The 27,844-nt window shown below is 41.6% G+C and overlaps 1 protein-coding gene across 4 annotated transcripts in view; it reads left to right on the top strand.

The window, feature by feature from the left end:
- Positions 1–27,844, top strand: part of dlg3 (discs, large homolog 3 (Drosophila)) — an 80,660-nt gene that overhangs the window by 23,668 nt on the left and 29,148 nt on the right. For all 4 annotated transcript variants that reach the window (XM_041944444.1, XM_041944446.1, XM_041944447.1 and 1 more), the window contains 2 exons: positions 26,183–26,236; positions 26,792–26,842. In XM_041944444.1, the coding sequence (XP_041800378.1) occupies positions 26,183–26,236; positions 26,792–26,842 (105 nt within the window). The remainder of the gene's footprint in view (positions 1–26,182; positions 26,237–26,791; positions 26,843–27,844) is intronic.

Below are 27,844 nucleotides of genomic sequence, written 5' to 3'. Positions count from 1 at the left end.
GATGAGCTCCTTGCTGTAGTAAAACGGAGTCCATCGTGTATCAGCTGAGGCTGTCGATTTATAGAAGAGAATTCATATTTAGTATTCATCTCAAGCCCTCCGTTTCCCATTTGTTGACTGTGGTTCGTCTCTTAGAAGCAGAGGAAGGAGAACAGAACAGGACTGATCCAGTTCCACTGCACACACGGAGATGATCTTCATGTTTGGATTTGATGCAGATGACTAATGCATATAGATTTAACACACCTAGTGTATGTCGTCAAAGGCTCACGCTGATGCAGTTACCACATGCCAAAAAATGGTGCATTTTCATTCACTGAAGCAGCACTGAGATGCAGTTTGCAATTATTTCAAGTTCTCTCTCAAGCCGGTAACTCTGACAGTACATGTTGACTCTGTAAGAAATGACATGTCAGAAATAGATTTCTCAGGGATCATCTAATTGTAGGATTGTGTCTCATTAGCTCAGAGTAGAGGAGGAGATGATGAAATCGATCCCTGATACTAGCTCAATTCTTATTTGGCCTCCGTTTTTCAAAAAAGCCTTTTTGCTCTAAAGAATCACAGAATAATGAATATGTTGCCAGAAAAATAGAGAATCAGCATTAATCTGTGCCCAAACTGCCTCTCATACATGCTGCACAGTGTGAATGAAAGTGCCTCCTCTTTACATACGCTCCATTTTGTCTCCAATATCTCAGTTTATTTACATGTATTTATAAATCACAGTTGATGAGAGGTCAGAACAGCTTCAGAAGCGGTCTTTAATTAAACAAGGTGCACGTATGTGAGCATGAGAGTAAGCTTGGGTGGGGGAAGGGTAGCTCGGTGAGCATGAGATTCAAGGAATGGTTCTCGCTGTGCATGAGTATGTGTCTATGTAGTCTCGCTTTTGCGGCAAGTGGAAGCCGCTGCATCGTTTGTAGCTCCCCCGTTTATGTCTGATCGCGTTTTCAGCAAGAAATGTGAGGCAGTCGGAAGAGGGAAGGTGAGAAGAAGCACAGGGGTAAAATGGAGGCTGAAATTTCAGTGGCAGAGAGGAAGAAATCCCCCCGAGCTGAGCCCACATATGAGCCGCAACCTGGCTGATATTAGCAGATTACTCCAGCCATGGAGAGGTTTTAAAGATTAACACTTGGTTTCTTGTTGCTTTAAAATCTATTGCAAGCCTTTTCCTTATCAGCTGCATCCAGACCAATCAGGCTTATTTCACACATTTTGAAAGCTCACAGCAGATGTGATTATGTAAGCATTTATTGCTTACATGGAGATTTTACTCTCCATCACCACCTAATTTTTCTACTGCTCTTCTCCAGCATATGTTGTTCTGTGTTCTATAGTCAACTTAGAATGAACCAGTTCAGCATGAAATATGTTTTTGGGCAGCATCGTGATTCATGTAGGGATCTTATGTCACCTAAACAGCCCCGTTAATGGCTAAACCTCTCTGTAGAATCCTATTTGGTCCTGTCCTTTCGAAGGATCCTTGCTCCCTTGCTGTATCATGCGAATGTGCACCACACAAAAACTCTGTAAAGAACATATCTAGCCTGGCGTTCATGGCTTCAGTCCAAGAGTATCGACGTTGGAATAAAAAAAGGAAAGAGCTGGAATTACAGAGGACGAATCAGCGATGGATGATGGGGGGAAGGCAACAGTCAGTGGGGTGAAAATGCTAAGGTTGAAATAGAGAGAAATAAGCCAATAAAGGCAGGCAGTGGGCCTGGAGAGGGGGAGGGGGTTATGTAAGAGGAGGCAGTTGGTGGTGCTGTCAGAGAGAGAAAGCAAGCGAGGCCCTGACACTGTGGACAAGCATCTGTCCCTACATCTCTTAAAACAGGCGTGTGAGTGGCCAGTGTTTGCAACCCTTCCTATGAAGGGGTTATATGGCATGCCATGGACGGAGATGCACGCCCACCCCCACCCTCGCGGCTCTCGTCAGTCACCGTTGCTCATCCTTGGGTGGGAAATGTGAATGCTGCCCCTCCCCCACTACCTATACACAGCCAGGGAGCAGGGCAGTAATCACACACGCCCAGCCGCACATGTCTATTATCTTATAGCTTTCATAACAACTCGTGTTTTTGGATGCGAGCACGATGAAGAGCAAATAACCTTGCACAGTCATTCAGAATTATCTGAGCTGGCTTTTTATAGCCGAATAATTGACATTTTCAAATGGCTTCTGTAGCTATGAACATTTCATGTAGTATGACTGAGGAAATCATTAGACACCCCAAGACATAACGATGCCATATTCATTTTTATCCCCCTCTGTCGTCTATTTACTAAACGATTGTGCTGCTTTTGTCAAGAGCTTGCTTGGGTAATTGTGGATGATTCCAGTTGGGATTATAGAACATTCTTTAAAACAAGAGCTTTTGAATTTAAATCTGAGAAAAGTAGAGACCTCAGTCTACTGGGAGCTGTAGTCAGAAAGCTCCCTCTTTCCCCCTGCGGGCTCCAATCTGTCTTTGTGTGTTCTCCAGCTCTGTGGCTGTGATTAGCTTTAAATATTAATTGGATTTTACTTTATTTATTAGCATCAAGATTTGGTCCAAAATGCTTTGCCAGATCCATTGTTTATAAGAGGCCTCTGTAGTGGCAGTGGTGTTTTAAATGAATGCACAGGCACGGTGGGCGTTCCATGTCGAACACTCCCATAGGTGATTATGACTTGAAAGCCTTCAGGCCTTGATCAAAAATGTTTGTGCACATGTGCATATGTGTGTGTGTGTGTGTGTGTTTGTGTGTGTCTTACAGTCACACTGATTCATCGGTGTCATTGGTTTGTACATCTGTCTGATGAGATTTTCATTGGGTCGAATTTGATTTGCCATTCCTGTAACAGCAACCCAGAGAGTGTTAACGGATGGGATTTACATGTGCTCCATGTCCAAATGTCTTGAGCTGGATCCCCTACTGTGATCTTGAAAGGCTCCATCTAAAACCTGGAATATTCTCATCAGATCAAGAGAGATTTATCTATGAGCTTGTCTTAGAGTAAAAAGAAATGCGTGACCTGAATGAGAGTGCACTCGACATCTCCATACATTTTCTTTAAAAATGTAGTGTGAAAGATAAGGGCCAAGGTGGATGGCATTTTCATTACACCTGCAGGTGCAGTTCCTGTCAATACGTTCAGTCCAGTGTGGCACATAATTGCTGCATGATTGTTTTTTTAAGTTGCAGATCCCCAACTTGGGGTTGCCTTTTAGTCCGATGAGTAAAGTAGGAATAGAGGGGATAGCGGTGATAGAAAACAGGATAAATACCCATAAACCTCACTTTTACAGGTGAGAGCTGCATTCAAAGGAAAATTAAGTTGTGGATATTATGGATGATGCTTTGCCAAAATATGATCCAATAAGATTTTACAGATGAATACCAAGAATTGCTCCATCCGCCCTGAGTACTCATGAAAGGAAGAGTCCTCATAAAGCCAGGCAACCTTGACCTCAAGCAAGATGGACACCATGAAAGCAGTGCTTTGTGGTGAGCTTCTTATCAATAGACTAGCAACATTTGTTCATTTACCTTCACAAATTTGGCTACAGATCTCCTAGGTGATGTGACGCAGGCTGCTATGTGGTCATATTGGTGGAGCAGCGGTACTTGTTGCTGTTAGTTGTGTTCTGGCCCTCTGGTTTCCAAGGCTTAAAGTTTATGACTGTTGTTTGTTGTTGTTGTTTTTTGCGTATGTTTTAGCTCTTTTCGTATATGATTATTGATTGGATTATATATTTATTGGTTCCATTAGTTGTGATATGGTATTCAGATGTTCGTAGCATCTTAGCAGTCAGTGAAAATTGTACACTGACAAAATTAAATGGAAATAGGAGGAAGGCAGCTTTCTGACAAAATGTACCTGTCATTTTGTAGCTCACTGTGCAATTAAACATCATATTCAATGCTCATACTTTTAGCAAATCCGTAAAATGGTCTCACAGCACCCAAAATAATAAAAAGCCTTGTCTAGTCTCACCCCACCAGTGACATCAGAGCACCTGTGATGTCATAATAACGCTGACATCACTTTTAAGCCTCTGCATTACCCTGGCATCAGATTGCGTTTCATCTGAGGACCCTGCTTCCCCATGCTATCCCTCCCTCTCTCCCACACTCACCCCAACAAGCATTTCAAAAATGCAGTAGCAGGCAAAAACAAGCTGAAACAGTGTAATTACTCTTTGAAATCTGTCTGCACTGTAGCTCAAAGCCCGTGTTCAACGACAACAATGTGCAATGTTTTGAAACCTGTTACACACAAGCGCTCCAAATTTCTTACGGTTTTGCTCTGCGTTATTGCGTCTGACTCTAACTTACAGAGTGTTGGCTTTAACCGCCACTGCACGAGGTGCAGTATGCTCATTTTCAGCTGTTTAGCCAAACATTGATTGTTTCAGACCAAACAAAGCTGAACTAACAAGAGATGCAAAATTTGTAATGTTGTTGCCTCTAACTTTCTCAAGATGCATTCCTCTGTTTAGTCTGTATTTCTCTTGTTGTGAGCTGTCACAAAAAAAATCCTATGATTTTATGAACTCAAGTTGTTCCAGTCTGAATGTAGAGAAGGTACAGTCGTCAGAGTAAGTGGATTTTGTGAATCTTTACTCTTTGTGTGACCTGTATTTCCTGCAAAGGCAATAAAATCCAGTTCAGTGTAGTTTTTTTATAGTTTTAATGAGCTTGGACAATTTGCTACCAGGCTTTGTACAGGGAACCTATATCAACCATCACTGTTTAACTGCAAATATTTCCAAAATGGCTGTTATATGTGATGCAAATTTGTATATTCAGCAGTCTAAATCCACAATGTGTTGCACAAAGCTTTCACTTTGGCGGCACATTAGAAGCACTACATGGAGGAGCAGCTACTGGTTCTTTCAGTGTTTTTGCCAGTTAATATGCTACCCGAGCTAACTCATTTGTGTTTGATATCGCAAAAGGAGAAAAAATATTTAGGTTGAAAATGCACTCGTTGATTAACTCAATATGTTCCAGTGAACATGTGAAAGAGAAGCAAATTTGTTGCAATGTAGAGGTTAAAATCATCACTTACCGATTACACTGACACTGATTTTTGAAATAGTATATTTGAGCTTTTCAAACTGCTACAGAAATTGAATTATGGTTGAGATGCCAACATTCCATTTTACTCATACAAAATCAGAGCACATAATTTAATTTCAGTTGTCTGCTAGCAAACCTCCTACATCAAATCTTCCCTTCTGCGCTTGCCTGTCTCTCCCACACACACACACTATAAGCGCACACACCCATGCTCGACACAGACCTTTACCCAAAAACAAAGTGTTCCTTACCCATGAAAATTCGCTGGTAAAGAGAAGATGGTGAATCATGGGAAATGCACTACGAAACAAGGGAGACAAGGTGCACTGCAATATTTATGTGCACTTTGACAAAAGTTTGCTTTTTATACGCTGTGAGAGGGGGCAGGGACGGAGCGCCTGAGAAAAAGGCCGGTCAGACGTTGACGTGAGCATGCAGGGGGAAACTTTGACAGCCGAGCCACCATTATGGGAGCTGAAGAGCTTGATCTGTGATGGGGAGCTGCTGTAGCTGCGACCCAGGACCTGAGCTGTGTTCAATCCCACCTCCTACACTTCTCTTAAAAGCCTCCACTCAGTAGCTCTATTGTTCTTTACCTTTGCATCACGCTCACAGACTGAATCTGCACTTATTGTTTCAACATGGAGGCCCTCTGTGAAATGCAGGATTCACAGGAATGTGCTGTGTCCTCTGCCAGTGCAGATTTAATGCCCATCAAGTGGTTTACTCATTCCTGCAGCCTGGCTACAGCTATGTGATGTATGTATAGGCTTTTTTACAGTTTACAGGTGCAGTCGCCTGAAGCTGCTGATCGTGTGTGTGGAGGTGTGTGTCCTGCTGGAAGCCGTGGCTGCCATGCCCCTGTGATCCATATGGTCATTGTCAGAGACCCTGCCAGGGCTCAGCCCCGTATCAGCTCGCCTGTTCCCCTCTCTGGCTCTCGCTGCCAGCCAGGGGAGGAGAGGAGAGAAGAAAGCAGAAGGGAGGGGAACGCTGTTTGTTTGTTTGCTCGCCTGCTTTGTTTTATTTAGAGGTTTTTGCTGATCACAGTAGCAACTGGCCTAGAAATGTGACTGCGCTGTGCTGGGCAGAGTGGACTCCTGATTCAGCGATGGAAGCATCAGATTTTCTGCGAGAGAGAGAGAGAGAGAAGTGAGGCACGCAGCGCCTTTGATGGAATTAGATGTTAAATGTCGTACCACTGTAGCTGTCAATTAAAAGAATCAGACGTTAGTGTGTGATAGGCTGTATGTACAGATGAAAAAAAGCTTTTCTCTTCTGCTCTGATACACTCGTTTTAGTGAGAATGTGCTAGCAGCAAGGTACACCAGCTCCATCACCCACATGCTGCCGTGGAATATGTGTATATCCAATCAATATCAGAGAAGAGCTAGTCCCTAAGCCTTCTGACTCCTCTTCATTTTTGTGGGGGTGTGTGGGTGCTTTCAACAGCGCTTGTGCTTTTATTGCTTTTATTCAACCATCATATCAGCTGTTATTTTGGTAACACTTTACAATAAGGTACACAGTAGTGGTTACAGTAACAAAGAAACAGGAGCTAAATGCTGAATAATGAACAGAAATAACTCATAATTAGGTTCCAAATCATTTAAAATCGATTATATGTTATTGTTATGTTAATGAGTGGTTTGGAAATATTTGTGAATCTGCATACTGACCAACAATGTTAAAATCAGACGTAGTCTTTATTAATAATGACTCCCTGTTTTCTAAATATATGTTATCATATTTTCGTCTTCCTGTTTTCTGATCTTCCTTTTTGCCGTTGAAGAAACTCAAAACTTCCTCCGTCTTTGCATGTTAACAAATCTTCCTAACAAATTCACCATTATGTATATTCCCACAGCACTAATTCTATCAGCACAGCAAAAGTCATTTCTTACCCGCCCCTCTTCTCTAATAGAAATACTGTTTTCATTCACCAATTATTTCCAGTCGCTTCCTTTTTGTGCAGTTTTTAAATTGCTTCTAAGATGCCGTCAGTGAAACCCAACACTTCCTGCTCAGATGTTTCACATTAAAAGCCTTCCTGTGGCCCAAAGAGCTCCCATTCTAGGTTGGCTTTTAATTTGAAACATCTGCAGTAAGTGTTTAGTTTCATCTATAGTAAATTCACATGACTTGATAAAATATGATGTCGTAGAACGATTGGAATGAATGGATGAATGAAAAGAGTGTTTTTGATAGAGGGGAGAAACTGTAGAGTGGAACTCTCTTGCTGTACAAACGGACTTAGTGCTGTTGAAATGTACATTATGCTGAATTTACTACATGAGCAATCAGAGCACAAGTAACTTCAACCCTCCTTAATATTTTTACCTTTATTACTTCCTGCTCGTCAGCTATTGGTTAAGACCTGACTGTTGTTTGAATTTATTTGAGAATCAACCGTGTATTCTGAGCACATTTACCTTAATAATTCTTATCTACCTGTCATATCATTAGAAAGCACAGCCAAACCAGATGCTAGCTAGCTAAGTGGTGAACTGATATGCACAGAAGACATTAGGACATGTCTCAATAGGAAAAGCACAGGTGTAGGCAATCAAATTAATGAAGGCTGAGTTCCATTTTGCTGCTTCAGTTTCAGGGTCCTGGTATTGTGCATGCGGGCTCACTGTCGCACTGCCACGGCTTTAATGGGACTCTTAAATACAACAGAACCATCCTTAATATTATTAGTAACACCTGTGCTTTTCTGTCTGCTGTGCCTATCAGTTCACCAGTTAGCCAGCTGACATCTGGGTTGGCTGCAAATCTGAACAGGCATTTGATGATTTTCACAAGTTTCACTCCCTGACCGTCAGATACAGATACATTTCTGTCGGTACCGGAAAGTGTTGAGGTTCAATGCTCAGCACCAGTTGTGAGTTTTAAGGTCAATCGCTCACAGATGTCCATGTCTGCTCTCACAAAGGTAATTTCTAGCCATTAATCCACCTGGTTATTAATGAGAAAACTTCCTCTGCTCACAATTGGACATGATTCTTAACACAGGCTTACACTAAATAAACACAGATATTTCAAGGTAAACTAATTCTAATAATTATATAACATTTGATTCATTTATCAGGAACTACTTGTTCGCTGTTGCTTAATAACAACAACAGATTTATTGCTCACCAAGTCACTGATAACTGCTTTTGAACTTTGTCACCAATATTTCACACACAGTGTTACTCTGCTCTCTTAGCCTGCATGTATACATTAGGTAGATGAAACCCCACAGTCTGAGAGTGTAGTCTCATATTTCCTTCACTACGGCACTAACAGTTAGAACACAGGTAGTTCAAATCCTGCCATACATCAAGATGTATGGGAAGCTTCTTGAGCTCAGATTAGTGAACCGATGTTCACATTTTTGGGAGTAAATCATTGTACAGAAAACAGAATATTTGTTGTTCTTTCATCTTTTTTCTGGGAGTATGTGTGTTTATGTGTGTGTGTGTGTGTGTGTGTGTATGTGGAGGACATTTGGCGAAGCAGTGCATTTCTTACCATGTGTAGCTGCTCTGAGTGCCATCTCTGTCTAATGCATTATCCAAGCAGCCCTTCAGCCATTTGGTCTGGCCTCTCATTTGTGTGTGTGTGTGCGTGTGTCTGTGAGTGTGTTTGTGTGTGTGTCTGTGTGTGTGTGTGTGTGTGTTGTTTTTCAGTGTTCTTCATTTCTATCATCCCCCTCCTGTCTTCCACTGCCCTTCTCCTCCTCCGCTCTTTCTTTTTTCATGCATCATACGAATCAAAGGCTTCATTTTCGGGTTCCTGTGCTTCAGTGTGATTAGTGTAGTTTAATATGTTATGCGCATGCAGTGCTTTGCAGGAATAACACGTCTATGCCTGCTCTCTTATTGTTTAAAGCTGACTGCTCATATGGCGCTGATATGCAGTGTATATCTAGCTCAATCTTCAGCTGGACCTAAACGTTATGTTTTTTGTAATCTGAATTTAATATTCAAAGTTTTTTTCCTCATCTGCTTATGATAACATGTTCTTTACTTGCTCAGATATGGAGGTCTTTTGTTTAGAAATGGAGGTTGGTTTGTTTGACATTCAGTGTCTTTACACTGGAGTTCACTGTGTAAAACACGCATGAACAATCGCACGGTATTTCTTTTACTCAAATTATCTAATCAAGTTTTTTACTTTTAGCAAATACAAGATACACAAAACCAAGATGTCTTACATCTTGGCCCATATCTCAGTAATTATGTTTGTAGTTAATATGTTATGTTAACAAATAGGAATGATGTCAAAAAAACTATAATGACTCAAAAATTTGTCACGCTTTCATATGATACCATACTTACTACTATAGTTCTTTTTGTGCCTTTATGTCCATATTAGTCAGTTTAAATCACCGTAAATGCCTGGATTAAAGGCATTTACGGTGATTTGTTTTCAGATGCTGCTCAAGACAAAACTGAAATTTAGCCATAGATTACCATGTTTTCATTCTATTAAACCTCTGTGAAGCCAACTTTTGGAAAAAATGGGAAGAATAAATCAGCTGTTTTGAGGTGACATCCGTTTCTACAGTCTTCTAAAAATGTTTTTCTTTCACGTTTATCTTCCTCCACTCGGACCTATAAGGTGCATTTTATATTTGCGGCTCCTTGGTGTGTGAACAGTATAGACATACATACAGTGCATACATACAGTACATACATACAGTACATTATAGCAGCATATGTTTGGCTCACATGGACTTCCTGTCCCCCCCAAGTGAGCTAAAAGACGAAAGGACTGCTAACATTTTCCAGACATATGTCTGTTGTATGTGCACAGACCCACTGATGGTCCCTCAAACATGTCGTCTGCTTATTATCAGTCATTATTTTCTATCAGTGAAAATCGACTCCATCTACCCACTGAGACTGGAAAAACAGAGGCACACATCTCAGTCTCAGAGACAGAGATAAAGAGAGCATGCCCTCACCCTGTAACGGATATAAACAATACAAGCAATCCCAGCTTAATATCATACATCTTATTACACTGTTGAGTACATTTCTGCCTTGAAATTGCTTTTATGGATTTATTACTTTTTGTTTCCCTCTGTGTGTCTGTGCATTTTTGTTAATATTTCTTCACAATCGAACACAACCTTCCCCAATACAAGCCACATCTAAAATTTGTGTGGAATACAATTTTAAAGTTTTTCTCCCAGCTCTTATCAAACCCCTAAAAACTCATCTCTGTTCATCAAAATTATGTATTTAGACATTTTTTGTTTTTTTTTCAAAAAATAATCCACTCATGTCTTAAAATGTCTCATATGTACATCTACACCTCTGCCTCTCCACCCACACCTCCGCCGCTCGTCTGCAGCTCGAGTGTACCTGCTTACCTTCAACTCTGCTCATCAAACACACACACCTCTCCTTGTTGTCTGTTTGTTGCTGTACGCAACACAATGGCAAGTGGAAGCATAGGAGTAATTCAGCCTGTCGTGATCGAACCAGAAACCAATGAGTTTTCTGTTTTCTTAGATCATCTCGCAGCTGTTAGAGGAGCGTCCGCACTGGTTTCAGCACTCAGGCATAGTGATTGTTGCTTGATATAGGATGTACGTAAAGTGTTTTTCTGTTTGCTCAGTCAGTCTGCAGCTGAGTCTTTCCTGCTCACCTGTGTATGTTCAACACAGACTGGACAGGTTTTCTGATTCTTGCTCACAGTGACAACAATGTGAGTGATAAATACAGATGTACCAGTGACATACCACGGTATGTTGAAAGTTCAGCCTATAGCTGGCGATGTGTTGGCTTTTGTGATCATCTAGGCTTGTAGTCAAAGACACTTTGCATAATTGAGTTAATGTTTGACTGACAGGCAGTGTGATTATCAAGGCTAATGCTATAAAGAAATCTTCAACCCATCATTAAGATGATGATATTTCTACAATACTTAAGTGCTATACATGAGAGATGGTTATGGTGCATGTTTGACATGTTTTTGTGAATCTTAGTAATATTTGAAATTACATTTCTATTCTGATTTTCTTTTAATGTACAAAGTGAATGACCTGTTAGATGTATAGATAAATATTATTTCAGAGTTCTGAGGGAAAAAAGGAAATCTTCAACAAGTCTCAATTTGAGCGCACTGGACCGAAAGGGTGACGTTCTGCATGGTTTTGGCTCATCCACATGGGTGGGTCACAAACTTTCTCACATTAAAGATAAACAGTGCCCTAAAATATGTTTCTGAAAATATTTTAGGTGAAAATAGGCAATGCAGCAACAGAACCTTGATTCATGTTTTATCAGCACTACCTTGTTTGATAGTTTGATCTCATTTTGGCAAGCCTGGTGCATCACTCTGGGCAGACTCATTTGCATAAAGTTGAGGACAAGTCATGATTATGCAAATTTCGATACGGTGACTGGTCCGTCAACTCACTGTGCCTTATCCATCATGCACCACTCGGCCAATCTCCTGCTTTCCATAGAAAATGAGTAGCATCTGTCGACTTGACATACTCCAAATTAAACTCCACAAACTTACATTTCTTTATACTCACTTTACAAGAAATCTGCTCTCCCTTCTCTCCCTCTGCTGTTTACTTGCAAGAACAATCTTCCAAATGTTAGTTATAAAGAAACATTGTGACACAGATGCTTTAAGCTACAATGGCTGTGTACACATATGAATAATTTCCACAAATTATGTATAAATATAACCTAAATCATAAATATATTATCATAAACAGCAGTTTAAAAGGTCAACTGCTGCCATCCTACAATGACAGATAGAGTTGCCTTTAAGCTGAAGTCCCACAAGCTCACACATAGCAGGGAAGAACAAAGCAGACATTTGTGTCTCAGTGTGCTTGTAACAGCAGCTGGAAATAAATCAAAACACATTGTTATGAAATGTTATGTCTGTTTCAGCATAAAGAAGGAATCATTTTTCATAAATACTTTTAAAGCTGCAAGATGCCTTTTTTCCCACACTGATGCTCCTAAGATGCACCTAAGTGTGGCTGGACTAAATCCCATGAGACCTTAATGTTTCCTCATGATCACTGATTCAGCAATTTTGCCAAATATGTTTATTTCAATATATTTTCCTAACCTCAACAAAGCACTTAGGTTGTCTAAACAGAAGCCTAACAAAGTATAAATAAAGGAATAAAGGAAAAGTCTGACATTTTGGGATATATGTATATTTCCTTTCTTGATGAGAGGTTTTATACCACTCTCGTATCTGTATGGTGAATAAGAAGCTACCGCAAACAGGCAGTTAGCTTAGCTTATAGCTTTGCATAAAAACTGGAAGCAAAAGGCTGATTTTGTCCAGAGGGGAAAAGGTCAACCTACCAGCTCACTAATTAACACTCATATATATTCTGTGCTGGTAGGCTGATTTTTTTTTTTTAGCTCGCTTTTTTTTCCCCCATTTCCAGTCTTTAAGCTAAGCTAACTATCACCTTCTCCTTCATCTTGCTTCATATTTAATGTACAGACATGAGAGTGCCACCAATCTTCTCATCTAACTCGAAGCATCTCTTCATTCATGCGCTAGTTGCCAGGAGTGGATGTTGTATGGGGAAACAATAACGAACACAGTATGTTGACACTGAACATTTTGCAGATTGTTCAGTGTGAATGTTTTGCATTGGCAGTGAACAGCTTGCAGATACATTAAATAAACATGTTTTGTTAGGCTGATTAAAAAGAAGATGTAATCCAACTAGCTTTATGTTTCCTAGAAAGGTATTAATTCAGATTAGTTGAATATGAATGTCAGTTTCAGGAGATTGGGTTGTATACATGGTGCCCTCTGATCGGTGTCATACTGCCGCATGTCATTAAAATGCTCAGTCCTGTGCTCAGAATGTCGAGGAAAGCGGTAATGCCGAGCCCTCCCCGAATGTGAACCAGTGAGTGTCTTTTCAGTTGTCAGTTTGGGCTGTGATGATGCAAGAGAATAGGGGATGCAAGGAGGGGAGGGGGAGGGATTAGGAGAGAGGGGCAGAGAGGGAGGGGTGGGAAGAGGGGAGAAAGAGGTGAAGAAATTAGAGGTGTGGCGTACAGAGAGGGATGAGAGGGGTAGAAGCCAGTGAGGAAGAGGAATGAAAAGGAAGGGAGGCGGTGGGGGGAGGGGGTGCAGATAGGAGCATGTGCTCAGACACAGCCCTGTGTGTTGCCATGGTGCAGGCTCAGTCGGAGCTGCACAGTAGCTTTGCTGCTCAGCTAGCTAATTACCCACAGACTGCAATGTTGATACGCAGGCGGCCGAAGCCTTCCGGATTTCCAAGAGCTTTTTTTTTTATGATTGCGGCACTGACACACAAGCACGAGTCAAGGAATAATTAATCTCTTTATATGTCGAAAAATGTGTCTGACATGACGACACCAACTAAAAATGCAATCCAAAAAATGTGCTGCAGGTATGTGAGCAGTGTTATTGAACATTGTAGTGGTGCTCTGCTGCGTCAGCCGTGCCACTTGTGTAATATAAAGAGCTCTTCCAGCCCAGAGCTTCATTGTCCGTGGACTGTCGCTGCTTACTGAGAGCCCACAGATCCTGATCAGCCTGCTTATAAAACCCAATATGGGCCATTGTGGATTAATATTCACCATTAAAATTTCCAATTATGTAATCAGCCAAATCCAAGCCCTGCATATGCTCACTGTATCTCAGCAGCCAGGAATGACGGAGGGGAGGGGGTCTAAATGAGAGGAATGATGCAACATCAGCCCGTGCACCTAGAATTCCAGAAAATGAGTGGTTTTGTTTGAGCAAAGATCTCAGAGGGTTGCAGAAATTAGGCCTGTCATTCTTACTGCAATCATGTTTAATGTAACCAGACTCAAATAAAAATCTAAAGGCAGCTGTTTGGTCTTTTTGAAGCTTCTAAAATTCAGAAGTGAGGCGCCCCTTTCAGGAGATGCAAAGAACTTGTGATGAGACAAGATCTTTTTGCTGTCGTTTGCATATAGCAGGAATTTTTATACAAACACCGACACACTCTTGTCAAAGCGTCCATCGAGTCTGATAATGTGATAAAACATTAAGTCAGTACATGTTCATGTTCCCTTTTTTTGATCCTGTGGAACAATTTGACTAAGTGATGAGTAAATTTGATTGTAAACGGTGCAGACAAATCCTCCCTGAAAACTTAAATCCTATTTCAATCTCACAATGCGGTTTGCTTGCAACTAACCTCAACACGATACTTACACACACTGACACAATACAATACATTGTTGATTTCATTGTTAAGGAGCTGCTTTGCAAAATTCAGATTTGTTAAGTGCAAAGAAGCCTTTCAAATTCACAAAAATGCTTTTGTTGTTTCTGTTTGGTGGCAGAACTGCTCACAGTCACAAATGCTGAATGAATGCTCCAACTGTTCGTTTTCTTTAGGGCTGAAATATTTTTAAAGTAATTAGTCAATCAATTAATTTTGAGAATCAGATAGTTGTGTGAGTCTTGTTTTCCGTGAAAAAGGCAAATATTCACTGGTTCCAACCTCTCAAATTTGAATATTTTCTGGTTTTCTTCTATGACGGTAAACAGAACATGCTTGAGTTTTGACTTTTGTTCAGACAAAACAAACAATCTGGACTTACTTAAATTATGTGCATGATGAAATACAGAAAAATAGCCATGAGAATAACTCAAAATGAGAATCATTGTTCATTGCTGTCCCAATTATTTCCATAATAGTTAAATATGTTCATTTCATTTTAGGATTAATTGTTTAATTGTGGAAAAAAACTGAAAGTGCCCAATGGAAAAAACAAAACGAAACAGAAATATATTCAGTTGACAATCACAAAACAGAGACAGGCATCAAATCCTCACGTTTGATAAATTGGAACCAACAAATTTGTGCTTCAAAAATGACTAAAATTGTTGCTAATTATTTTCCTTTCAATCAACTGAAGAACTAATTGCTTCAGCACTACAGCTATTGATCAGGACCATCATTTAAATTATGATTCAGTTTCAGTGTCAGATTGTATTTGTATGGCTGGAGTCCATTTACTCTGTCCAGGACAACAGGTTTGTCGTGTTTTAACCGCCAGCTGGTGTAAAGGGTTTCATCACAGGAACCTCTGCTACCCTGACAGCATCCCAGCCTTAAAGGTTTGAGTGTTTTCAGCTCAGTGTTTGTGTCATCTCCCCAGTCCAATAAGGCGAGTGCTCTGATTTCAGCCAAGGTGCATTCTTTAGGGGACGGTGTGTCGTGCCTGAACACAACCCGAGGTGGGCAGAGAAGAAGGGCAAATCTGGACCCTCGACAGGAGGCAGATTGATTTGGCAATCAGCAAAGTGCTACAAACGTTTAAAACAATGCCCTGTTTTTTTTTTCCTTCTGCTGTTTGGCGCTAAATACATCAGCATATGGATAAATGTGCTCATGTATTCATAACTATCACAGGAGAACTAGCGGCACGGCTTTTGTTTCTGTTGCCTCGCCCGTTGTCCTACTTACTGTAATTCTTCATCACTTTCAACACCTACACTTATTGTGAGCCAAAACTCATGCAAGGGTAGTGAATGGAGATATGTGAATATGTGGGCGTTCCCGAGTGGAGCTTATAGAACAGCATGCAAGCTCAACCATGACAGGAGGATCTCTGCTGCTGTATGTAGAGGCAGGCTGAGCCCCCAGGGAGGTGGGGGCCAATGGTTTTCATAGTGCTTCAGGTCAACGTTGCCTTGTTATTTTCACTGTAGTAGTTTTACAGTGGAGCTTTAAGCACTCTACTTTTGCTGTCAATGGTTTTATCGCTGACTCATGATTTTGATTTGTTAACCAGGACCAGGGACTATCTGAGGGGCCTTCTTTTCTGTTTAGTTTTGCCCAAAATATTACAGGCACATTTAAAGAAACAGAAAACTATGAATTAGATCGCTGACGTCCACTTGTGAGTGAAGGCTTAAAGGGAAATGAGAGGAAAATTTCCTCTTTTCTGCTCTGAAATGAATCAGACAGGTTTAAGGATCATTGTGGCCTTAGGGGAGAGTGTTTGTAAATCAGTGGGTTCATGAAGCAGAATCACAGTCCGTTCCCAATTAAAAGAAATGAATAAGACTAAAATTGGAAGGGTCTAATTGCAGCTCAGAAGATTGTGTTCTGGGGTGCTCAGGAAGGGAATGAGGAAAAGGAAGGTGACAAAAGTGAATCAGAGCAAAGTGAAACAGAGCAGAGAGCTTTCACTGAAAAAGTACAGAGCATTGTGGACCATCCGGTGTGTTTTCTGGTAGCAACTTGTTTCAGATTGTTAATTTTTATGAGGATCCCTTTTGGCTGCTGTGAGATACTTTTCTGTGAGTTCCTGTAGTCAATAAGTTCTGGATATGGCGGGGGGGACTAATGGAGGCAGAAGGAGGCAGCTTAACATCATTTGAAATGAATAGTTAAGCATTTTGGAAAATCCAATCATTCAGTCAGCCACAGAGTTAGATGAGGAGATTGGTACCACTATCGTGTCTGTCAGTATAAAGCTACAGCATGCAGACAGTTAGCTTAGCTTAGCACAAAGACTGGAAACATTTGGAAACAACTAGCCTGGCTCCATACATTAGCAAAATCCACCCACCAGCGTCTTTAAAGCTCATTAATTATAATGATGTATCTTGTTTGTCTAATGCTTTCAAAAAATAAGTGTAAAAGTGACAGGGCAGTGGGGCTGTGTGCCATACTGGGTCCTCTGCTGGAGCAGTAACAACAAATAATATTTTAATTTATGAGCTGTATGCTGTTCGGTGGATTTGTAAAGCAAACACAATTGCTTTAATACAGCAATACCGCATTCAAACTGGGCATCATTTTAGTGGACGAGAGCAGGTTGGTTGGTTTAGGCCGTCCAGAAGGTGTTGTTCATCTGCTGTCCACTGCCTGCCTGTCTGCAGTGGTTTTGAACACTGTTTTAGAGCTCAGTGAACACTAGTATATTCAAATAAACACAGAGGCATGCATGGCACATGTGCAAGATACAAAAAATTCCCACTATACCCTGGCAAAATTATTTACAGAAAATATGTGTGTTAGTATTTGTTCAAAGGCAAATGTCTGCTCAGTATAGATGAATTGCTGGATGCTTTTCTGACCTGTCAGTGGCTGTTAGTGTAGTGAAATGTCTCACCTTGTCATGTCAAAATAAGACGGTTGCCTCAGCAACACCATCAGCATCCTCACAGCGTCACACAGACCACATAATATACACACTGAAACACAAACAAAGCAGAAAACCCTGAATTCAAATAAATCCATTTAAAGGATTCACTCTTCTTTGCAATGACACCACAACAGCTGAATAATACACCCTTGTTGGCTGAGGAAGGCAATATGAGAGTGGTGTGGAGCATCAAAATGGCAGCAGTCAGTTGTGTGTGGTTGTGCACTGTCACCGGTACTCAGCGCAGGATCCAAAACACCAGAGAGGAACAAGCTTAGCAGCTCACTCAGCTTAGCAACTAGGGGTAGCAACTAGTCAAGAGCTGTGAGGTAACATGCTGCAGTGACCTCTGATGTAGAGGAAGCAGTGGGGGTGGGATTATGAAGCATTCTGATGGCACTCACACATGACAGGCTTCCCTCAGTACAGAGCCTCAGCATGACAGGTAACTTTCACCAGAGCTGTTACTTTGTGATTGAGCGATCAAGAAACCAGTGACTGATCTAAATTAGCAGTGCAGTAATTGTATCGGGATAAAAAAAACCAATGATGATTATTGACAGTTTATATCTTTGCAGTGAACTTCAGCGCAGCAGTTGACTGTGGCCATGAGGGGGCCACCTGTAGTTCTGTCAGCCCCTAATTAGCAGTAACATTCGAAAGGCACAGACTCAGTAACACTGACACGTCACTTACAGTGATGCTTTGCGTACATGTACAGTACTTCATATAGTGAAGAAAAGTGCTAAATTGGGAAGTCAACAGTGGTGGAAGAAGCACGCAGATATCTTGCTTAAGGGTTAGGGTTAGTAGTAATACCACAGTGTACAGTAAAAATACTGTTACATGTAAAAATCATTCATTCATTCAAAATTTTACTCAAGTAAAAGTATGAAAAGTATTTGTGTCAAATATACTTCAAGAACCAAAAGTAAAAGCACTCACCATGCAGAATGGTGGTATTTTACCGTTGGATGTTAATTATTGATGCATTCATGTGTAAGGATCGCTTTAATGTTGCAGCTGGTAAAGGTGGAGCTAATTATCTCTGAATTATGTGTTTGGTTGTGTGTGTGTCTGTATCAGTGTATGTGTGTATCTGTTGTCAGATAATCTCACATGATACAGGACCAATCTTTTTTGTGCACAATTATGACTGTGTGCTCATGGACCTCTTGTATATGCGGTTTTTGTGAAACTTGCTTTATTGACTGCTCTGTTTTATACCGTCATTGACTGTCGACTCTTCACTCCTCTTAACCGGCCGGTAGGGGGCACAAGTGAGCAACAGCTGCTTCGCTTTGGAATTTTGTTTCTGCGTCACGTTAGTGTTGGCTGTTTATTTTGTTGGCATTCTCACATTGAAACTGACATTTTATATTTCTGGTGTTTTGGAACCTGCACCTTGTTTCCCTCTGATATGTAGTGAAGTATAAAGTAGCAAAAAATGGAAATACTGAAGTAAAGTACAGTTACATCAAAACAACACTTGAGTAAATGTACTTAGTCACTTTCCACCAGTGGTGGTCAGAAACATTTTTTGGAAGTTAATTAAGAGATTAATGTGCAACAATTTTGATTGAGTCACCAGTACACAGGCTCACACTCCGTTTGCCCACACACTACACAGTGTGTGACAGTTATAGCATGAATGCACACACACACACACACACGCACACACACTGTCATGTTCAGACCTGATCAGTTGTCGACAGGCTTGTCAGAGGCCTTCTCGAGCAACACCGTTATGAATATTCGTTACACTAAGTACTTTTCCCTCTGTGGCTGCACTTGTGAAGGTCAAACTAGCCAGCTCTCATTTGGAGCTGCTCAGCATGACAGAGAGGTAAGCCAGAGCATGCTTTTGTAATATTACATAAAGATGAGGAGGGAGCACTGCTGACAGCTGTGACGGGGCTATTAATTATGGTTTCATGAATGTGCGTCTGTGGTGTGTGTGTGTGTGGGGGGGCAACATAGTCACAATGCTCAATCATAGCCGTCAAATCAGAAAACTTTGAGCTTTAATGGGGCAGTTTTATGGGTGAACTAATTAATTTCCTTGAGGCTGCCTTATTGAAATGAATGCCTGAATTCAGCCGGCGTTGTAGCAGGAGAGAAGGAGCAGTTGACCTTTACCGCTATGGGATTTTCTTTATTACATCTCGTTATTCCGCCTTTGTCCCCGACAAAGAATGCAACATTGAGTTTCGACAGCAAGCGCGAGTAAAACATCTCTCGCTGTCATGTGTTCATCCTTTCTCGGCTCCATCCATTTGTCACTTCTTCTCTCACCTTGCCTCTCTCCTTCCTTCTTCCCTCCGGCACAGGGGCCAAAGCGTGAATGAGATGTTGGGTGCATGGTAATTGAGTAGGTATTGATTGGACTGCAGCGTGGCCTACGAGAGGCCAATAAGAGCCAGGGGATCAGAGCAGCACCACTGACTGCGTCTCTCATCCCACATTCTGCAGGAAAACATAAACGCAGTACCACTAGAGGTATCAGAAAACGGAGGAACATTACATGTTTAGGTAACATAAGCGCGTCATAGCACGCCTTGTTCTCTTATCTGCTATTAGCTCTGACTGTAGGCCCAGGAAGAGCTTCCTTCAGCATTGGCTGTATCATTTGACTGACTGGGTGCTTCATCTGAGCGGGGCTGACTGTCATATTTCACTGCGATGTCACCACTGGAGACTGAGCTGCCATGTCGGTGTGCCTGGCGAGAGAGGCACTGATGTGGAAATGTTTGCTAAGGAGGAAGGGGTTATTGCCCTGTCAGCATGCCGTCGCTGTGCACACGCTGAACCCTCTTGCTCCTTTCCTCCACTCTACCTGCGATGAAGAGGAGGATTTGAAAACACGACAAGTAATGCTGACAGGTGTAGAAGAAAGCCAGGGTTTAACTTTCCCAAGATGTGACATTATTGTCATCAGCAAGGATGCAGATCCGTGCATCCGTTTGTGTGCACATCATGAAGAATATTTTAAAAATAGATCTACATTTTTAAATGCAGATGATTTATTGTGATGGTCAATGTTTGTTTTGTTGACCAACCGCAGCATTTATTTATTTTTTGCCATTTATATTCATTCTCACATCACAGGTAGACATACACGTTTAGTAAAACAATTGAAGACAAGAACGTTTCACATTTTGGGAAATATCCTTATTTGCCTTATTGCTTAGTGTTAGATGAGATTATGGATACCAGTCATGTGCCTGTACAATAAATATGAACCTAGCCCCAGCAACCAGGCCAACCAACCATGTCTTAGCAGAAATCCCTTAAAAAGCAAATTGTTGTTTTTACACAATGGTTTTTGTATGGAATAAACAAACAAGATATAATGTGTTAATTAGTGAGCTATAGAGGTGCTGACAGATGGATTTTGTTGCATTTAGATAGAACCAAGCTATCTGTTTCCCCCTGCTTATAGTAAATATGCTAAGCTAAGATAGCAGGCTTCTGGCAGAAGCTTCATATTTACTGAACTGTACTGTACAAATTCAGTGTGTGCCATATCATGTCGTTTACTGTAATATTGGTATAATTTTTGATATGATTATACACTGGTTTAACATAGCATCACCTAATCTTTAAACCCACCCCTAGTACAGATACAAAACTGGTATAAATCATGTCATTGAACTCTATTCTAACTCTACCTTTTACTTTAACCTTGATGGTCGCACAGTATATCTGACTGACAAACCATATGCTGTTAAACAGAGTATGGTCAGATCAAAAGGACTGTCAGCTGATGAACGTATGTGTCAAATGGTCAAGATTCATGTCTTTAAACACACATAATAGAGATCTTTGATATTCATTCAGATCTCTCCTCCTGACTCAGTTGCAGCCATTATGTCATTTGAATATAGCTTCTCTCCATTCACCTGATGACGTATGAATTTAAGGAGTGCGTGTGCGTGCATGTGTGCACGCAGCACTGAAGACAGTCAGGCACATCCAGCCCATGGCCATGCATGTGCGAGCACAGAGCCGCATAAACTGCAGTGAGAGCCCTGGGAGGTGAAGCAGGGGGAGGTGACTAAGCGTGCTTGTCGGCCAATGCTGTGCAAGCACTGGTTTCCATGGGAACGCATTGATTATTTAACAATTTGGATGAAACCTGTGCCCTGCACTTGCCAAGGTCCGGTGGGAGTCTTTGTGGCTTTACTGTCCCGAGGGTCTGCAGCCAAGTGAGTGTCGTGTGGTGCAGCGCCACCGGGACACTGATACACATCGGCCGTGATGCTGAGAGACAAGAGACAGACACACAGTCTCAACTGACAGAAGAGCAAGATGATAGATTGATGAATAAGAAACAATTGTGAACAGATGGGTGAATGAGACGAGGGAGTGAGAGAAAGAAAGAACTGTAGCGGGCGAATTTTCATCACTCCTGGTGGTCAGTAGGGACTTGTTGTAATGATCTCATGCTGGGGAAGCAGTCTGGCCTCATTGTCATAGTGGGTACATGAGGTCTTTGTGTCCAGTATACTCATTTGTGTCCATGTGTATGGGTGTCCAGTGCAGTGCCAAAGCTACTGTAACCCTGAACGCTGCATTGCAGGTGGGCAGAAGTAAAGAACAACAACTGTCTGTGAAAACGGTCTTTATTGACTAATGTTTTAACTTAAAAGCAAATTAAGGGATTTGATGGTAATTTTTCCTGCCATATCTGTCAGTCTCACACATGGGCTGTACACATGGGCTATACAGAGCTGGTTTTAATTCTTTTTGGCAACTCTCAAAAGGAAAAAGGAAAAAGTTACAGCTCCTCCTTCCTTCTAGCTAAAACAAACCTGGCAAAAGCTGCAAGTAGTGGCAATGGCTAGCAAGTCTTTCTTTACAAAAAGTGACAGAAATGATGTGACGCCCGTCCATAGCATTGCTTTCTTTGACCTGGTACAAGAATGCTTATTACCAGGTGTAAATGCAAACTCTCTTGGATTGGATGTCATCATCCAGATCCAGATAACAAATATAGTCACAGATCACATGGTAATACCAGGTGTAACGGAGGCGGTCTTGTCAAATTCTCAAGGTCCTTTAGGGCAAGCCCAAGACAAGTGACACATCTCTGAATGCTGATCATTATGGCATTATGGCATGGCATTTTACTTTTCTGTTTAGATATCAGTGAATTCCCTTTCAGTGCAGAGGCACAATAATTCAGAGTCAGAGTAGTCAAGTTTCGAGTCAAGTCTCAAGTCCTCAGTTGTGAGAGTTTGGTCAGTCTCAAGTCTACAGCTGCAACCTTTTACTGCCTCGCCTGTTGAATCTCCTCAAGTTATCTGACCCACATTCACCTGCCACACACTGACTGACATTCCCATCCTCCATCCATCATTCCTTGGTTGACATCAATCTGTAAGAGACTGCTCTTGTCTTAGCCTGCCCTTAGCCTAGTGTTTGTCCCCCACTTGTCCTCTGAAGGCCCATTATAGCATATACAAATCTTACCTCTGGTATAAACTTCAGCGGTGGTCAGTTATTTTCCTCCTCTGGGCAGCAGGTTAGCGTCGATGAAAAGCAGGTAACCAGCCGCCCCAAGGAGGGAGGGGTAATCCATCATAATCCGAGTTACCTGAGTAAATTGCTAAATGTTAAACAAACTCATGTTGAGATTACTCATGTTGAGATTATCTTCCATTATTCCTTTCTGTTTGCTTGTTATTTGAGATTCAGATAGAGGGATTATACAGCAATCCCAGGCCAGGATAACACTGCTGTTTTCTGCGACTGATGGGTTTATTGTCTTACAGCATGACTTGTAGGTTCAGTGATCCCATTGGGCAGCATTGGACCACTATGATACTTATGATAAGCACTGCAGGCATTATTACTGTAACAGGTGTGTTTTGTCACATGTGGTCTCAGTAGTGGATTCAGTAGTTTAGTCTGTCAGTCACCAAGGGACAGTAGTAGCCAGTGTATTCCCATGTGCTGCCCTCAGGCTGTGTTTCATCACTTCTTGCCGTATGGGCTTCAGTTTCAGTGTTTTCATTCACAACAGATTGTCACTAACATGGCTGCTGTGGGCTGATAATACAGATGCTTTTATTATTAAACCCTCTGCTGGATTTGGGGCATGTTATACGAGTTGGAGTCTAAGATGAAGGGTCGGGGGGGGGGAATTGGAAAGCATTCATGAGAAATGTGCAAACACAAGCACAGACTTGAGCATCTGTTAGTCCATATGCAGATTACAACGAAGGCCTGATTCTTGATTCTGCTGACTGTGTGTGTGTGTGTGTCTGTGGGGGGGGGGGGGGGGGGGGGGGGGGGGTGCAACGGCAGCCACAGCTGTCCGGAGTCATATCACATCACCAACGAGTGGAGCGGGTCAAATCTGCAGCTTCTGTTTATCTGGAGAGTGAACTGTCATTACCAGGAGAAATGAAATGACACCTGCAAAGCTTGTGAGGTGTGCAGGTGTGATTTGATCAAAGGATCAGATCTTTTTAAGGCTGTGTTTCAAGCCACTGTGTCGTGGATGCGAAAGGGTTGTAGCCTCGTACAACTTGATTGAAAACCCCTGGTGGCCTTTTAAATACTGCTCAAGTTGCATAAGTTGTACAAAGAACATCTGAGTAGAGGTCGGCAGTACGGATGAACTGTTCTATCACGTCGTACGTCATTTTATATCGTGATAGCGAGCTCATATAAATGTGTCAACCAGAGATTTTGCCCTGCTGTTTATACTGTACTTACTTATATACCTATATATCTGGATTTATTATACCACTATGGGCAATTCTTTAAATCACACTGCGGTTTGGGAATTTTATATGCTCGATGTGATGAAATAGCTTGACTTTGGTACATTTTCCGGAAATTCAGTTGAGAATTTTGGCAGTGGCAATGAGCACAATAATGATATTACCATGACCAAAGCCCAAATAATATTGAATCTTATACCACAATTTTGTATTATTTGGATTTATTGTCCAGCTCTGTGTACATCTAATATGACACTAGTGCTACAGACTGTCTCCTTCCCAGATATCACTGCAGGCACATCCATGGTACACAAGCAAATCGCACAGTAGCTCAGTTTACATACAAAACAGCATTAAATGTAATTTCTGATGATTCAGGCAGATCAGAATCAGCTGAGACAGAGGTGAGAGGGTGAGACTGGGTGAGGTGGGAGAGGGTAGGGGTAAGATAGGCAGCTAGTGATTTTCTTCTCAGTGTTGGACCTTAGGAAGTGTAAGGTCCCCAAGCAGCGCTGTCAGCATCCCCTCACCCACACAGCTCAATCAAATCAATAAAAGGAAGACAGCCAGTGTGCTGAACTCGAGGATGGCCATCAAGCTGCTCCTAAACCATCCAGCGCCTCCTCCTTCACACTTCTGCTTCTCCGTTTCCACTCTGGCTGCTTTCCTCTGAGGTGTCACAGAGTTTTCGGTCGCTCTGCAGCCCTGAAATTGAAAAAGAAACACCAGGTGGCACAATGGAGCTGAGCTGGAAAGATAATTGAGCTGTTAAAGTTATTATGTAGCACTTCATCTGGGTTTTACAGGATAATACTGATACTGTGCATCAATATTGCCAGTAGGTAGCGTGCATTTTATAGTTTACCCTTTTCATGTGCACAAAAAAAAAATGGAGAGTGATCAGTATTTTTCCCAAAATTGTATTCATGTTACAGAGAGGAGCATTGAAAAGAGCATGTAGGGTTCAAGAAAACCCACAGCAGAAATCTATATTAATTATGTTTCATAGTTGATAACCTTACTATTAAATGGCAGAAGATATAGCACAACATATTAGTCGCGAAATGTGGGACAATGTAGCTCTGAACATCAGACAATTATTGGTCGATTGATCTTGGGATAAATTTTAGAATTAGTCGATAATCAAGAATTATTTCTACCAAAAAATGTCAGGAAACGTGGAAAAATACCAAGTCCAAAACCAGAGATATTAAGTCTGCAAGACATTTTCAGAAGCTGACAAGGCCAAATGTTTTGCCTTTTTCCTAAAAACAAGTCAGACAATTAATCGATTATCCAAAATTATTGACAGTTAATTTTGTGATGATTGACTGAACGGTTAATCTGCAAATATTTGCAGTCCTGTTTGCCAGGGTAAAGCGCGAATTAAACAGACATGTGACACGTATCTGGGGCTGCAGCTAATAATTTTTATTAATCATCATCATTAATCCTGGTAAATATTAGAAAAAAGTGACCGATGCCAGTCAAAATTTCCCAGAGCACAAGGTGACATCTTTGAATTGTTTGGTTCAACCAATGGCCCAAACAGATGTTCAGTTTACAATGACATTAATCAGAGAAAAGCCTTATATTTGACAGACAGGAGCCAGGAAATGCTTGGTAATTTTGCTTGATAAATGGCTTCAACAATTCTGATTATCAAAATTGTTGCCAGATAATTCGCAATTGTCTAATTGATTTGTCAACGAATCAGTAGAAATTTGCACGATAAAACAATTTAGACTTTCGTTTCTCGTAGTATTCTGACATGTAGCCTGTCACGTTAACTGAATGGCTACCAAAGCATAAAACCATGCGTATTGTGTGTGATACTACATGGTGTGATTTCTGTGTGTGAAATGAAAGAGGAGAGGAGGGGCTGATGTGGGATAAACGTATTGTCCCAACGGCTGGAGCACAAGCGGGTTTGTTTTAAGAGGTGACCGCAGGACGTCTGGCTGTGGCGGTTAATAAGCAGCGGTCTCTCTGCCCCAGTCCTCATTCTCAGTCCTCACACCTTTACCAATGCCCCCACACACACAATCACTCGCACAAACAAACACACACACTCTCAACCCCAACGAGATTCACCGACTGTTCCCATGGCATCCGCTCACTTTGCTCCCAAGTGATAGTGTGTGTACCGCATTACGTCTGTGTGCTGCTGCCAGCCTCACACACTGAGATAATGTGTGTATCTCTTCATATTCACAGGCCAACCCTCCCCCCATCATCGTCAACGCAGACTCACTAGATGCAGGCCCTTATGTAAGTATCTGTTCTCTCTCTCTCTCTCTGTACAGTATATATCTTGCTCATTCACACTCCCTCTGTGTTGGTGCGTGAGCATGTTTGTGTGTGCGTGCGTGTGTGCGTGAATGCATGCGTGCTTGTGTGTGTGTGTGAATAAAAAGGCCGCCTCCTGGTAGCAACATGCTGCTTGCCATGTGGACCGACATCCATTATCCTATTGACCCTGTCCATTTGTGGGGAATGTGCATTCTGCAGTTGCACATTTAGCGTCACGGTGCATTTGCATTTTGAAGAAAGAAAGACGCTTTTGATTGCAAGAAATCAGGAATTCATGGTGGTATTTTTAGACAGTAAAACAATCTGGTGAATGTATCTTCTGTATATTTTGTCAATAATCCTGTTCTCCACGCTTCTCTGTGTTTAGTCTGTCCATAGGTCTACTTTATATTATGTGCTGAAGGATTTAGCTGAAACATGTGCATGCTTCTCTTTTTCCTTGCTATATTTTTAGAAAATGACAGAATTCAGGCTCAGCGATGTACCTAACTATTATATTTTTTTTCTTGACAGGTAAATGGCAGTGATGGGATGTATAAATATGAAGAGATCATTTTAGAGAGGGTGAGCTTTGCCCACTGCTTGTTACATTTTTTTTTCACAATTTCTTCATGTATCTTCTGCATGATGGATAGATTTCTGCCCACTAGGTGGTAGTAAGCAGCTCAGTGTTCACTCATTGAGTCTAAAGAACATGAAAACCAAAGAAAAATCCTCATCTCTGTAAATGTATGAAAATCATATGTGATACTGCGTGTTAGTGAAGTTATAGTTGTAACATCACTGCCGTAAGAATGTCTTAGGAAGTCTCATGTGAGTATGAGCACAGAACAACGCCAGTGAGGCATAGCTTTTTACATAATCCTGATGCACATGTCATCAGCAGACGGCAGAAATGTAAAGTGCTCTCCTGTTCAGTTGTTCAGCAGGCACCACTGCACTTGTCAGCAGTGGTTCAGCTTGTAATGGCAGCGCTATATGTTTCTGCTCTCATTATTCCACCCACATATAGATGCACCTCCGAACCCACGATAGATGCACAGTATCTCTCTGCCCCTTCCACCCTAAGTGGCATTTCTGCATGCAGGAAGCTTAAATAAGCCATGCGAAGTCACACTTTAAAAGGTCTGTGGGTGTGTAACATTTGGTGGTGAGGCCCAGTGTACTCCTCTCGGCTCCAGAGCTGCACACTGGGAGGCCTCAGCCTCCCTCTGTCCTAATTTGTTTCGACTGTTGCTCATTAATTATAGAAAATAATAAAGTGAGGTCTTTTCTCAGCTGTCTTGTTTGCTGCCTGTCTCTGTGGCCACGGCTGTCAGATGCAGCAGTGCGCCTGGACCCACTGGATCCAAATGGGTCTTCTTGTCATTTCAGGGCTAGGAAAGATGGGAGGTGGTAGTGTCTGTCTCCTGCAGAGAGTGAGAAGCTCTGCATCATGCAACAGAAATGACGCTTTTCAACTCATCTTTACTTTAGACCATAAATCCACTTTTGTGTGGACACGGGGCATTTGTAACACTGATGCCTCTCTGCGGGTTGACGGAATAAGCATGACATTTTGAACGA

Source organism: Chelmon rostratus, chromosome 9 (assembly GCF_017976325.1).
Source record: "Chelmon rostratus isolate fCheRos1 chromosome 9, fCheRos1.pri, whole genome shotgun sequence".
Classification (NCBI taxonomy): Eukaryota; Metazoa; Chordata; class Actinopteri; order Chaetodontiformes; family Chaetodontidae; genus Chelmon; species Chelmon rostratus.
The sequence above is the reverse complement of the archived record's forward strand: the minus strand, read 5'-3'. Positions and strand labels throughout refer to the sequence as shown.